Below are 15,633 nucleotides of genomic sequence, written 5' to 3'. Positions count from 1 at the left end.
CATTTAGTGCAAGAAGTCTCCCTAGCCTTTGTGTTACATCTGATGTTTGAAATGGAGATTAGAAATTCATTACTGAAGCTGTTGTGCCAATGGGGTCTGCTTTGGTAAGCGACTGTTTCTACGTCGCATTGCTCGTCGCTGTCGTGTGGATCTTTGCGCATATGGGTATTATGTAGTAGGCTCCCCTATTGAAACATCGGTCCAAGGCATTTGCTCCCATTCGGCCAACATCTATGGCACAAAGTGTCGAAGGAAAGCACACAAGTCGCTTACGTCTGACATTTTATTGAGAGGCAGTTCTCTTGCTGCCAAAGCCAACTAATTATTGGCCTTGGACTGTACATATTAGGGGGAAGAGAGAGAGAGAAGAAAAAAAAAAAAAAGTGCGCGCGTTTAAACATTCTCCTGCACAATGAGGTGGTATGCGTCCCAATGGCCATGAACGACGATGAGAGAAGAAAAACATTTTCATTCCCGTGGTAAGAGATGGGCTCTTTGAACCGCTTCCCCAGTGAAAAGTGTCCCCCCCCTCCCCTCCCCAACGCCCTTCCCCGATTCTAAAAAGGTTGTCTCTGTTGTCTTGTTCTTGCCACTTGATCAGTCCTCAAACTCCAGCAGGTAGCGGAGGCACACCTGGGCCGGCTTGTAGACTACGTACTCATTGTAATTCAGGGGGCTCTGGTGAGGCTCGGCCTTGTTGCTGGGACCCAACGGCACCGTAGAACCTGCATCGCATGGCACGAGTTTCTGTAGGCGCGCAAAATGACACCGACAACTCCACCTATTTTAATACGAGACATTCGGTTGAGTTCACAAAAGCTCGAATATTTGCACAGGCTTATAAAACCTTAGAATAAACACAAGCTCCACCCCCTGCCATCACTGTCACGGCCAGAGAGAATTTGCGCAAACGTTCCGTCCAATCCCATTTGCTCAATTCCGTGACGTCAAGCACTCTTCGCATGAGTCAGACAGTTGGTGTACCCATACAGACACGTGTTCGTGTTGCTGGTATTAAGTCGAAAACTTGAACGACTTGGCAAATTTCATGAGAGATTCTGACATGGGTGCCAAAGGTCATATTTTAGTAGGGATGGGCAAATATTGGGCAGCTTAGAATGTTTGAAAGAATATTACAGCATTTGAATTTGCTTCGACACGAATTTATATTATTCGAATTTCGAAGTATTCGAAATGAATGAATAATTGAGCTCATATAACCCCCTGTAAAGGTGGTTTCACCGCAGCGTGGGGATGCTATGACGTGAAACCACTCATCCAACGAAAATCCGCACTGCTGTGAAGCCACACTTCAAGGTTAAATGTACATATTATCTTCACCTCAATTAATTATTTTTGAAGTTTAAAAGTGTGTTATAGGGGCTTATATACACTAAGCATAGTATTTTTAAAGCGTAACGTATTCTACCAGTTACAACATGCACCCTACTCTTCAAAGTTGCTTCCACTTCACTTCGAACCAAGGAAGTGACGTTTACACATGCCTAGTTCATAAAAATAATGTGCAGGTTAGTTCCGTCATGACAAAAATGCTCATTTTTCTTTATAATTGTATACTATTCGAACTATTCAATTTGAAATTATTCGAACAAATCACTATACACTTCGAACCTTTATTCTTCAATAAGCGTGGTATTTACATTAGCCCAGAAGTAGTACTTATGGTTCGAAAAGAAAACAGCTTGCATGACTTTTGCACATAGGTGATTGAGAAGAGCTCTGCGGTTTTACAGGCAGAGCTTGTATTTATTCTTAGATTGTAACTGACTGTAGTGGCAGCATGCAACGGACAATGAGCATGTGAAAGATGCTCACTGTTGTGGCGTTCTAAATTTCTTGAAATATCAAACAGCAAGCCCAAATTCCTATGTTCCAGAAAGTGAATGAGAGACAACCGTTCACTCACTGTGCCACGTGACTGTGCCCAGGATATGGGGCTGCCAGCGACCAAGAGCCCGAGTGCTCTCATGACTTCCGGGAGAACCGGGCTCCGTGTTGCCGGACGGACCAAGGTCCAGGTCCCGACATCGACCCAGGGCAACCTGTTCCGTAAACAAACACGCACATTCAAAGATCATAATAATAATAATAATAATAACAATAATAATTGGGGCTTTACGTTCCAAAACTACAATATTGTTACGTGAATGAAGACTCGGTAGACTGTAGTCCGTAGATTATCTACACGATATATTTACAGGAGTGGTTGCAGCGCTGACCGGTTCAGCCAAGAGCCCGAGGAGAGAGAGATCTTCCTTCTCTTCGTCCGGCGCACACGCGCATGGTGCAAGGGGCTGGCAGTATGCATGTAGCATAATCCCCGGCGGCAGAAGCGCCGTCTCGGCGCATCAGATGTCAACGTCACTGGGAGAGTGGTAGGGCTTCAAGCGTGCGACATGTACGATATCGCTGGCCGGTGTGGAAGAGGAAGGCGACGAGGCGACAGGAGCGATTTCATAAGTCACCGGGGTTACCGCACGAACGACTCTGTATGGACCTGTGTATCGAGACATCAGTTTTTCCGACATCCCAACGTGACGGGTGGGCGACCACAGCAGGACCAAGGAACCTGGCGAGAAGTGCACGTCTCGGTGTCTGCGATCGTACAACCGCCGTTGGTTTCCTTGAGAAGTCAAAAGGCGAGTGCGGGCGGTTTCACGTGCATGGGCAGCCCTGGTGATAGCGTCAAGGGCATATTCACTGGTCGGTACTGCGGGAAACGGGATGGTGGTGTCCAGGGGCAACGTTGGTTGTCGGCCGAACAAGAGAAAAAATGGAGAGTAACCGGCAGTGTCGTGGCGCGAAGAATTGTACGCAAATGTCACGTATGGCAAAGCAAGGTCCCAGTCGGAGTGGTCGGAAGAAACATACTTCGCAAGCATGTCTGTAAGTGTTCGATTGAGACGCTCCGTGAGGCCATTTGTCTGCGGATGGTAGGACGTAGTAAGCTTGTGCCTCGTTTCACATGACCGCAGAATGTCGGCTATGACCTTCGACAGAAATGTGCGACCACGGTCCGTAAGCAGCTGGCGTGGAGCTCCATGTTGCAAAATCACGTCGTGTAGGAGGAAGTCGGCGACATCGGTGGCGCAGCTTGTTGGAAGAGCTCGTGTGATGGCGTAGCGCGTGGCGTAGTCTGTGGCCACAGCTATCCACCTGTTGCCAGAGGAAGACACGGGAAACGGGCCAAGTAGGTCTAAGCCAACGCGAAAGAACGGTTCTGACGAAATGTCAAGGGGTTGAAGGTACCCGGCGGGAAGCGTCGATGGTGTTTTGCGGCGCTGACATTTCTCACACGCCACAACATATCTTCTGACGGAGCGTGCAAGCCCTGGCCAAAAGAAGCGTCGGCGGATGCGGTCGTAAGTGCGCGATACACCAAGGTGACCGGCCGTTGGAAGGTCATGAAGTTCGTGAAGGACAGCCGAGCGGAGGTGTTTCGGAATAACAAGCAGCAGGGCTGGTCCATCTGGGTGAAAACTGTGGCGGTAGAGTGCACCATCTTGGAGGACGAACGAGCGATGGGACCGGTCGGTAGACGATGATTCTAGGCGTTCGATGATAGTACGCAAGGACGCATCACGGCGTTGCTCGTCGCCGATGTTTGTTAGTAAGGAAAGTGAAAAAACGCAAGTGTCGGCGTCGGTGTCAGAGATGGTGCTCGATTCATCGACCGGGTAGCGAGACAGGCAGTCTGCGTCCTGGTGTAGGCGGCCCGACTTGTACGTCACTGTGTAGCTATATTCTTGGAGTCGCAGAGCCCAGCGACCAAGACGGCCAGTAGGATCCTTTAGTGACGAAAGCCAACAGAGCGCATGATGGTCCGTTATTACAGAAAAGTGCGTGCCATATAAATATGGGCGGTACTTCAAGACTGCCCAGACAAGAGCAAGGCATTCACGCTCTGTAATGGAATAGTTGCGCTCGGCAGCTGTAAGGAGGCGGCTGGCGTACGCGATAACGCGGTTGTGTCCCTGTTGTCGTTGGGCTAGGACGGCTCCGATCCCGTGACCACTAGCATCGGTTCGGACATCCGTCGCAGCGGATGGATCGAAGTGGGCCAATATAGGCGGCGTTGTCAAAAGTGTGACGAGGCGAGAAAAAGCGGCGGTTTGAGCGGGACCCCACGTAAAAGGCACGTCTTTCTTCAGAAGTTCAGTGAGTGGTCGAGCGATTGTTGCAAAATCTTGCACGAACCTTCTGAAGTAGGAACAGAGTCCCACAAAACTCCGGACGTCTTTGGCTGATTGGGGTACAGGAAAGCTCGTGACTGCACGAATTTTCTCTGGGTCCGGCTGCACACCTGAAGCATCGACGAGGTGGCCCAAGACTGTAATCTGCCGGCGACCGAAGTGGCACTTCGACGAATTCAATTGGAGGCCAGCTTTGCGGAAGACGTCAAGAATAGCTGCCAAACGCCGAAGGTGGGTTTCAAATGTAGGCGAATATACAAGGACATCGTCGAGGTAACAAAGGCAGGTTGTCCATTTGAATCATTGTAGCAGAGAGTCCATCATACGCTCGAACGTGGCTGGGGCGTTGCACAGACCGAACGGCATAACCTTGAAGTGGTAGAGGCCATCGGGAGTTACAAACGCAGTCTTTTCTTGGTCTTTCTCGTCCATAGCAATCTGCCAGTAGCCAGAGCGTAGGTCTATTGAAGAAAAGTAGCGCGCGCCGTGTAGGCAATCAAGAGCGTCGTCGATTCGGGGCAAAGGGTAAACGTCCTTTTTCGTAATTCGATTAAGATGGCGGTAATCAACGCAGAAGCGCCATGTGTCGTCTTTCTTTTTAACCAGCACGACGGGAGACGCCCAAGGGCTCGACGAGGGTTCAATAATGCCTCTGGCTAGCATCTTGTTCACTTCTTGTTGAATGACCGTGCGCTCTGCGGCAGACACCCGATATGGTCGGCGGTGAATGGGAAGAGAATCACCGGTGTTTATGCGGTGCTTTACAACAGAAGTCTGGCCTAGTGGTCGATTATCGACGTCAAAGATGTCGCGGTAAGAAGCCAAAAGGCGGCTTAGAGCGGCTGATTGCTCAGGTTCGAGGTCCGGGGCTATCATGTGACGTAATTTCATGTCGAGGCGTGTGGTATCCGGCGGGCGACAAGGAACATCTGAGCACACGTCCGCAGCGAAAATGGTGACGTGGTCATCTGATAATGATCGGAGCGTGGCGACTGAGATGCCTTGGGGTAGCACTTGCTTCGTGAAGCCGAAATTTACAACAGGGAGATGTATCCGGTTAGCGGTTACGGTGACAACGCAGTGTGGTACAGTGATGTCGCGCGCCAGAAGGACATCAGCAATAGGCGTGACGACATAGTCCCCGTCAAGCACCGGTGAAGACGTTGCCATTTCGACGAATGTCAGGGCTTTAGGTGGCATGCGAATAAATTCTGTGATACAAAGGCTGTTCTGGAGCTTGGGGCTAGTATCGGGCAGAAGAGGAAGTTCCAAGCAAAGAGTACCGGCAGAACAGTCAATCAGGGCAGAATGTGTCGAGAGGAAGTCCATCCCTAAGATGAGGTCATGAGGGCAACTGGTGAGCACGGTAAAGAGGACGGGAACGTGGCGGCCGGCAATGCTTATTCGAGCGGTACACATTCCTGTGACGGCAACAGTACCGCCATCGGCGACGCGTACGGCTTTAGTTGTAGCAGGCGTGAGTACTTTCTTAAGTCGACGGCAGAGATGCGCACTGATGATAGACACCTGAGCTCCAGTATCAATTAACGCTGTCATAGAAATACCGTCCACTTGCAGATCAATTAAGTTCGTGTTCGTAGGGAGCGTCAACGGAGGATTTGGTTCAGACGAAAATGATGCAGCACTACCTCCAGGAGCTGCACGACCTAGTTTTCCGTCCGGGACGAGACGTAGTTCGGCGGCGATGAATAGCGGCGTGGTTGAGGCGACGGGGAACGACGGCGTTGGGGCGACGGTGACCGAGCAGTAGGGCGGCTGTTGGGTGCGTCAGAGGCAGCGTACGTACGGCTGGGCGGATACCGGTGAGGTGCAGCGTATGGGCGAGAAGGCGACGAGAATTGGCCCCAATAAGGCGGCGTCCAGGTGGTTCGGCAGTGACGGGAGACGTGACCCACCCGGTGGCAGCGGAAGCAGATGGGCTTGTCGTCGGGAGTTCTCCATTCCGATGGGTTGCGGGATCTTGGAGGGAAATAGGAGTCGTTGCGGGGTGCACTCGTTGGCGTCGGTCGGTATTCGGGTCGAGAGACGGAGCAGGCGACAGGGAAACCGAGATTAGCAATTTCTTGACGCACGACGGCCTGAATAACAGAGACCGTGGGGGTTGCTTGGGCAGCGGCTTGGTCAAAGGGAGGTGTGTGGAAGGGCGCTGGACTTGCGCCTTCAAGCTCCCGTCGAACGATGCGCGTCACATTCTCCTCAAAGGGTGGTGTGGCGCCGAGATCGGAGCACGTTGATGTGACAGCCGTGTTCGGTAGCCGAGCGAATTGAGGCAGTACGCGGTGGCTTTTCGCCCTTTCGAAGCGGCGGCATTCCTTAATGATGAGGTCGATGGTCGACACATTTGTGTAGACGAGCAAATTGAAGGCGTCGTCCGCGATGCCTTTGAGTACGTGGCCCACCTTGTCAACCTCGGACATTTGTTCGTCCACTTTTCGGCACAGCGCGAGTACGTCCTGAATGTACGAGACGTACGACTCGGTCGATGACTGGACACGGGTGGCAAGTTCTTTTCGTGCTGTCATTTGGCGACCGGACGGGTCCCCAAAGATGTCGCGTAGTCGCTCCTTGAAAATGTCCCAGCTGGTGAGCTCGGTCTCATGGGTCTCGAACCAGACACGCGGGGTGCCTCCCAAGTAGAAGATTACGTTGGCAAGCATCATGGTGGGGTCCCATCGGTGAGTTTGGCTAACACGCTCGTACATGCTGAGCCAGTAGTCAACGTCAAGGCCAGCTTGGGCGGAAAATGTACCGGGGTCGCGGGGGTGGGACACCGTAAGGTACGTTGTGGTGGGCGCCGCAGCTGGAGACCGAGACGAGCTGTTGTCAGTGGTAGCCATGGCCGGAAACTGGACGGTGAGGCCGCTGCGAAGCTTCGTGGTGAGGACGGGGAACGTTCCACCTCCACCAAATGTTACGTGAATGAAGACTCGGTAGACTGTAGCCCGTAGATTATCTACACGATATATTTACAGGAGTGGTTGCAGCGCTGACCGGTTCAGCCAAGAGCCCGAGGAGAGAGAGATCTTCCTTCTCTTCGTCCGGCGCACACGCGCATGGTGCAAGGGGCTGGCAGTATGCATGTAGCAATATGATTACGAGGCACACCATAGTGGAAGGCTCCACAAATTTGATCATCTGGTGTTCCTCAACACGCACTGACATCTGGACATTCTAAGAGATGTGCTCAAGAAGCAAGTGAGGGCTTACAGAAACGGACACCAGCCCAGCATGCAGAGTACTACGACAGTTCTCAATTTTAAAGAAAATTTGTAATGTTTGCAAACAAAAGGGAACCAATTGAGAAGGCCAGTTTTTGTTAAAAACTACGTGAAGCCAACAGGTAATGAAGCCTGAAAAGAAAGGAGAACATAGGGGGCAGAACTGGTTTTATTACTGAACTGCAGCAATTATGAGGTAATGAGCAGGGGTGTGCGAATATCCGAAACTTCAAATATTCGACTCGATTCGCAAGGCACCTTTACTATTCGAAATATTTGGACACCACAAAGCTTCGTAAAAAGTTGAAAATGAGCACAAATAATTACACACCTGTGCTAAAATTTGCCAAACTTCATGCACAAATAGATAAACTGCTACATTCCTGTATATTATTTGCTGTACAACAAGCTTACTTTTTTTTATGGATGGAGAAAAAGTTTTTTTTGCAAAAGCGAGCAGTTGTACTGTTCGCATTTGCAAACATCAGAAAAATATTCGATCCGATTTGCACTTGATTTTGATTATTCGATTTCGCTTCGAAGTTGAAAATGTGATATTTGCACACCCCCTAGTAATGAGAAGTAGAAATGAAAACGAAAGAAAAAAAAAAGTGAAATGGGGGGCTTACAATGGTAAATCGAAGTACATTGGTGTTGATGTACTTCGACCCCACGGAAATGCAACCACAAGGACACGGGTTCGATTACTGTTCACAGTGGCCAGGAACCGTACCTGTGACCTTCAGCTTTAATGGTGCAATCAATATCCAAGCCACCAAGATACCGCAGCAGGTGATGGATGAAAGCGAATGCACCAAACCCGCGAAGGATGCTTACCTCACACAACAGCATGTACTTGGGACCGGGCGCCACAGAGCCAGACTGGCATAGCCAACGTGCTTGTTCGAAGCGGTCAGCCAAACAGATTCCCTGTACGCAATTGAAAAAGGTTGCTCGTGAAGCTGCATTTCAGATTTATTATATTTTCAAAACGTTTGGTCAGCGTTGCCACAACTATTTCTTTTATACAGTGGACTCCTAGTTTTCAAACAAATTTCGGTTTGTTTTGTTTCAAACAAAGTTGGTTAATTAGATAAAATTTAGGATGTTCAGTTGGCCTGCCACGTTTTGAATGTCTTAAGTCGCTTGATCCAAACTGCTCTATACAGTCAAACCCCGCTACAACGAAATTGACGGTGCTCGGAAAAATGTTCGTTGAAGCGAACGTTTCGTTGCAGTGAAATCGAAAAAAATATGGCTGATCTGAGCTATAGAACAGTGAAACTATTAATTCCAATATTCAAAAAGTGTCTGCTGCTTCCTTTGCGTCCCCAGCAGCGTTACGACGCGATTCTCATATATGCATAGCGACGCTACATTGAAAAGCACGCAGAAACAACGGCTTCCGCGAACGAATCAAACAAGCACGGGCACGCAACACGAACTGCACAGTTGCACCAACACGCTAACACTAGCTATTCGCCAACAACGGCGACATGCAGGCGTGCTATCGCAGAGCGATGACTTTCGCCTTATTCTATGCTATTCTTATCCACCACTCGCGGCTTGCTGATCCCGTTGATAACGCGGACGAATTGTTGCTCCGACCACCGGCTGCACTGGCCAAGCGCGAAAAGCACGAAAAGCATTGGCATTGGAAAAGGCACCATTCCGCGACTGCACCCCATGTCTGCTCGTGTTGATAACGCGGATGTGGCGGATGTATCGTCGCTCTGACCACTAGCGAAGCGCGAAAAGCACGAAAAGTATTGGAAAGGCATTGGAAAAGCTATCGTTTTACGATTGCACCCCAGTGTTGACAACTGAGCTTTGGCTTCGGATTGTCTGCGACTCAGAAGCAACTCAAGCCAGTTGCGAAAGTAGGGCAGTATGATCGCCGTCGCTATGAAGCAATGGCGGCCCCCATGCTGTCAACAGTGGCGGTTTCTGGTGGTTCCAACACGCGATTCAGACTTTGAATTCGTATTTTTATGTTCTAAAATGCATCAAAATGTCCGAGATTGTGTTTATTGCACGGTAAATTAAATTTCTGAGCCCCGAATGGCATCGTCAAATTTCATTGAAGCGGAACGGCAGCAGAAAAAGTGTTGGTTGTGGCGAGCATATTTATGCATTGACTCCTATGGACTGTTGACGGGGAACCGAGAATTTTTCGTTGTACCGGAAATTTCGTTGAAGCGGAGTTCGTTGTAGCGGAGTTCGACTGTAGTGTAAATTCGTATAATGCATACTTTCTGCTAGTTGAAAAAAAGAAAGTGAACACCAAACAAGAGACCACATGTGGCCTATCGCTTATCGAGACACGCTGAAATCACTTTCACCACAGCACACTTGCGTTATGTGGGAAAGCATATTAAAATTGGGAAGGGGCTAATGGCTGACGTGGGACATGGCACATTTTGTCCCTTAATTACACACGCATGCACATGCTGTATAATAACGAGTACCAGTATGATTGCTTGCATCAAAACCTTTACTGGCAATCATTCAGAGTTGTCTATGATGTTGATGCGGCCCTGAGAAACAAAAAAAATTAAGGCAGCTTTCCACTAGGGGTGCCAAGCCTGAAGCAAGTGCAGAGCTGAGCGGCCTTCTTTGTTTCTCTTTATTTCTTCCTCGTTTCTTTCTTTTAACACGAAAGTGTTTTATGCCGGGGTCCACCACGGCTCCACTGACGCATTTCCGTCACGGATATGATGTTGTAAAATATAAAGACTAACATACGGCAAAGAGAAATCTAGAAGAACAAGTTTCGTCACTGGGCGTAGAACTTACGACCCCTTGATACCCAGCGCGCAGCGCGAAACGGCTCTGCCACAGACGGCACATTCCTCGTCATACTAACGGCGTGCTATTTCTCTCATCTCTCTGTTTTTTCTGGCTTTTTTGTCTCTGTTTATTTCTATTTCTTTCTCTCTTTCTTTCTTTCTATTTTTCTTCATATTTCTCCCTTTCTTTCTCTCTCTTTCTGTTTCTTGTTTGCTTCCTCTTTTTTTTCTATTTTTATCAAGTTTTGCCTGCGTTACACCAAGCGACGACAGCATCCTCCACACTTAATATCATCATCAAGGCGCTCAAAGAACAAGAGGAAGAAGACTTCTCCTTGGCGCAAGCGTGCGCTCAATATATGCCACAGGTGGCTGTCCTATAGTACATGGCTTTGCCTGCGTTATGCCAAGCGACGACAGCATATGACAGCCCGGGCCCCTAAAGTGCTTCACACTTAAATTAAAAACACACCAGTTTTCTTTAGACAGGCAACACTAACCGACTAGGTAACCAAACTGTGCAATGGTAGGCAAATGCGCAGTGCTCGCCGTTGAGATAGCTACCTTGGCCTGGTGGTCGCCCATCCAGTGATCGACCAGAAGCCTCGGCTCGAGCCCAGAGGCTAGGATGCCCAATAAGTTGTACGGTTGAACGGCGTGCCACAGAAGCCAGTGGTTGTCCACCCCACAGGAGGCCAGGCGCTGGTTCTCCCCGTCTCGCGTCAGTCGGAACATCCGCAGTACCTTGGGAGGCTTCTCAGCTGCGAGGACGAGCACAGAGACAAATTGAAGGCCAATGGTTCTCAAATGGGGGCCCGCAAAGCCATTTTTGGGAGTCCGTGAAACCCCTCCTCAAAAAACACACGCACACACACATGGCAATCTATGTCTCGTGACAGCGATCCCTTCAGATTTTTTTTTTTTGTATGCTTCACCCCTAAACACCTTTGCATTGCGGTGTAGCTGACTTATGTTTCCCCCTCTCCACGAGATGGCTGTAAAGTAGGGGTGTGCGAATATTCGAAATTTCGAATATTTTTCGAATAGTGTTTGCTATTCGATTCGATTCGCAGTGGAATTTTACTATTCGAACTATTCGAACTTCCCAAAAACAAATACAGTCAACGTCCGATTGAAAGTGACCCCTCATTACATTCTCGTATTGCGGCAAAGCTGCCTTTTAAGACCGTTATGGTCGAACTTTGCCAAGGCACAGTCAACGTCCGATTGGAAGTGGTCCCTAGATTTTCAATATGCTTCACCTCACCACACCCCGGTATTGCGGCAAAGCTGCCTTTCAAGCTCCGTTACGGTCGAACTTTGCGAAGACACAGTCAACGTCCGATTAGAAGTAGTCCCTAGATTTTCAATATGCTTCACCTCATCACACCCTGGTATTGCGGCAAAGCTGCCTTTCAAGCTCCGCTACGGTCGCAAATGTACTAACTCAAGAAAATGCTGGTTCCAACATGGAGATGAAAGACGTGGCAGAGGTGGGGGCTCAATTAATGCTGTTTTGGACCTGAAACTTCGGCAGGAAGTCCGAAAAATCGGAAGCCGAAGCTTTTTTAGCATCCAAAATTTCAGATGTTCTTATATATGGATGTCTACGAGACAGATTTGGAACTCCGGACTTGAAGGGAGCACACCCTTGTCCGCCACATCCGTTGGGCTTCCACAGAAGTTGAAAGAGGAGAGGCTGAAGAAATGGCATCTTTGCCTATCACGTGTAAAGTGTTGTCGGCAACACTTTGGTTGCACCAAATCATGTACATAAGTAGAATTCAGCCTCTACATTGCCTCATTCTTGATAATACAACTATGAAACACCACCCCGCCAGTGCTTCATCAGCCTAGCGAAAAGAAACACTTCCATGTTGCTATCTTATAAGAATATGCTTAGGAATCCTCTCCAACATTTTTTTTCTGCAATTTCGCTTCAAAGTATTCGAAAAATATTCTAGAAATATTCGAAAAATATTCGATTCGATTCGCACTCACACTTCAGTATTCAAATTCGCTTCGCACCCAAAATTTTGCTATTCGCACAGCTCTACTGTAAAGCTTTTGTTGCAGTTTTCTACGACATATGCATGCGAGCATGCTTTTTCCAGGCTTGCATATTTGAAGAGCAAACGTAACTGGAAAGAGGTTGAATGTGCTTGCAGACTGCACAACTTATTGACAAGCTGTCTAAATCAAATTGGCGTGGCACTTTAGTTTGACCACTCTTTGTCAGGGTGAAACAAAAGGCACCTATTGCATGCTGCATGCTGTGTTAATTTATGATCTCCCCCTTTCCTCTCACTGCAAGGGGTCCCTCATCACTTCCACCAGTCCAAAAGTGGTCCCCAAACATCCATGGCTGAGAACCACTGCTTTAGGCAACGCTAGAGAGGCCACAAGCAAAAACCTATGCACTGACGAGACACTCATTAAACTACTTTTAAAGGCTCGTTTCTTAGTTAGAGACAATATTAATGGGAACTAACAGACAATAATGCCAAGGAAAGTATAGGGGATGTTATTCGTTGTAATTAGGATAAAGTGTGAAGAAAGTAAAGTGGACGAATAGATAACTTGCCGCCGGCAGGGACCGAACCTGCGACCTTCGAATAAGCATCAGACGCGTTATTCGAAGGTCGCAGGTTCGATCCCTGCCGGCGGCAAGTTATCTTTTCGTCCACTTTACTTTCTTCACATTTATATTCTAAGTACTAGAGATAACACCCCTATACTTTCTTTGGCATTATTGTCTGTTAGTTCCCATTAATATTAAATTACTTTGGCATTCTAGGGCTGATTGCTATAACGGTGCAAACGCAGAAAAACGATGAGAGAGTCCACTCACAAGAGTTGTGTACGTATTGCAACATAGTCTGGACTTCGGCACCCTCTTCCGTCAGGAGCTGCATCTTGCAGCGCAAGCTGAGGTACACGTAGTCCAGTGGGTGCACCTCTGCGAGGAAGAAGAAGAAAAACGTGTCATCAGCACATATGTCAACTTATCTCCCTGGCCCACTACACATCCAGTGCCATTCGCAGTAAATGACATGCACACCGATAATCACTGTGACCTGGCATTCACAGTTTACACAGGTACAAAAATATCAGAAAGGTGGTTTGCTGGGCGAGTTCGTATTGCACCTTGAAGGCAGCACTAAATGACATGGATAAAGGCGTTCTGTTTATCTTTGTGTTATTTAGCGCAGTAATTGATGGCAGCGTCCAGTGTTAGTGAGAGATCTTGCAATTTGCCCAGTTCTCAGAACTTGCTCATGATCACCATATTGACTAACACGGTTTTTTAATTGCATTCAGTTCAGACTAGATATGATTATAAAAAAAAAAAAAGCATACTCATACAGTACAAGCAAGACATTGGGCTGCGCAGACAAGGGTGCACCATTGCCCCTTCTCAAATGCAGAGAAGAACAACAGTTTCCTTCTTACGGCGAAAGCTGTTATAAGATCACAATAACCGCCGATTTTGTTGGCACAGTTGTCCACCGGCACTGGTGTCCGTAACTGCTATCATGCACAATTACAAAAAAAAAAAAAAAAAATATCCAGGATCGAGCAGGATTTGAACCCAGGCCCTCTGTATGATAGTCGAGTATTCTACCACAGAGCCACGGTGGTGCTTGAATCTCCTTCACAAAAAGACCGTATACAGGTGTCATGTCGGGCAAGGAATCGCTAGAAGAGTAAAATAACAACCAGGCCTCACGCAATGCGAATTTTGTAGTGAGTGGGTGGTTTAAAGCTTCCCATCCATTACAAAAGGCTCAGCCGTAATTCTTCATCGTCATCAGCCACAGCATCAACAAAGTGCACATAATGCCTTACAGACATGTAGCGGGTAGCTCGCATCTTTGCAGAATGATGAATAATGGCATAGTGGGTACTTTCCTACTTCCCAAAATTTATGGCGTAGTGGGCACCTTGCAACTGTACATGTAGTAGTATCTCCACAAGAGTATACAACAGGCTCTAGAAAGGCCGTTCCTCCAGCTTTCGCTGTGACTGTGCTGCGTGTTCTGCGCAGGCCTGGCGTTTTTTTTTCTTCCAACTCACCAGGTGCTCTGAGCTGTGCTCCGATAAGCAGCTGGTGGGCAAGGTGGAGGTGCACCAGGCTGTGCACCAGGTCCGCATGACGCGACACGCCCCGCTCCTCGAACAGGGGCTCGAGCCGCTCGAAGCGGCGTCCCCGCACGGGCACCAGGCAGTACAGCTCCTCGCTCTTCTCCACCAGGCGAGACAGCAGTTCTTGGAGCTTGCCCTCCTGGTTGCAAACACGAGCGGGTCCAAGGTTAAGTGTAGTCAGGAAAAGCACAAATCATCACCAAGTGCTTAGAAGAGTGTTCTAGCATCAGCACTTGTCATAGTTCGCCAAGATAAGCGAAGCTCACTCAGACTCACAAACTACATTTTTTGCTCAGGGCTCACTAGGACTCAAGACTCACCAAATTTGCACTGAGCCAGACCAACCCAGACCCAAATGGTTAAGTAGCACTATAACAACAACTGCTATAACACTCGGACTAACAAAACTACTCGGCCAGGCTCAGCAGACTGTTCAAATGGGCTAACTTACCAAAACATGCCTGGTCCAGGCTAACTTGGACTCACCAGGCTACTAAGCTAGGCTCACTCGGACTCACCAAAACACTACTCAACCGGGCTCACTTGAACTTACTGAAATACTGCTCAGCCGAGCTCGTCCAGACCCGCTTCAAAATACTGTTTAGTCCATGATATGTCACAGGGCTCTTTACCTGCTGTTCAGCTGAGCGCTCCAGGGACGCCTGCAGCGAGGCCTTCTCGCGCACCAACTGATGGATGTCTTCAAGCAGGGCCAGCGCAGTGGACAGGGACTCGGCACTGAGCAGCTCCAGTGCCACCTGACCCTGGGCACCCAGCTGCAGTGGGGTGCTCACCAGCATGTCGGGGTTCGCCTGCATCCCCAACAACACTCGCACATGATTTGATTGATCGATTTAGATTCTGATTAGATTATCACAACACATGTGATGGGAGGCGAAGGGAAAAGCCATTCAAGGATGGCTTGAAGGAGTTCTTCACCCCGGTATTGGCAAACACAGCAGTAAAGGGACAGGCATTTTGTTTACACTCTTGTACACTTTTGACAAACCATCACCATAAACAAAACGTTGTCATACACTTTGACAAAACCACCAGATTAATAAAAGACATCATTAGTTGTCTCCCAACACAAAACGTCATGCACTTCTGCATGATACACCCGCACAACACCTCATTTCAGCTTTTGCATTGTAATAGTGGCATTTTAATAATTAAATGCAAATCAAGGACAGCTCTAGAGGTCGATTTTAGGCTGGGAAGAACCCGTACAGGTCAGACAAATTT

The 15,633-nt window shown here is 48.5% G+C and overlaps 1 protein-coding gene across 2 annotated transcripts in view; it reads right to left on the bottom strand.

Annotated features, from left to right (window-relative positions):
- Positions 1–265: 265 nt before the first annotated feature.
- Positions 266–15,633, bottom strand: part of LOC119374424 (poly [ADP-ribose] polymerase tankyrase) — a 119,286-nt gene continuing 103,918 nt past the window's right edge. For both annotated transcript variants that reach the window (XM_037644511.2, XM_037644513.2), the window contains exons 43-49: positions 15,021–15,200; positions 14,320–14,527; positions 13,094–13,201; positions 10,807–11,003; positions 8,291–8,383; positions 1,928–2,063; positions 266–725 (exon numbers count right to left, since the gene is read on the bottom strand). In XM_037644511.2, the coding sequence (XP_037500439.1) occupies positions 598–725; positions 1,928–2,063; positions 8,291–8,383; positions 10,807–11,003; positions 13,094–13,201; positions 14,320–14,527; positions 15,021–15,200 (1,050 nt within the window). In that variant the 3' untranslated portion in view covers positions 266–597. The remainder of the gene's footprint in view (positions 726–1,927; positions 2,064–8,290; positions 8,384–10,806; positions 11,004–13,093; positions 13,202–14,319; positions 14,528–15,020; positions 15,201–15,633) is intronic.

Source organism: Rhipicephalus sanguineus, chromosome 11 (genome assembly GCF_013339695.2).
Source record: "Rhipicephalus sanguineus isolate Rsan-2018 chromosome 11, BIME_Rsan_1.4, whole genome shotgun sequence".
Lineage (NCBI taxonomy): Eukaryota > Metazoa > Arthropoda > Arachnida > Ixodida > Ixodidae > Rhipicephalus > Rhipicephalus sanguineus.
Note: the sequence above shows the minus strand (reverse complement) of the source record. Positions and strands in the feature narration are given on the sequence as shown.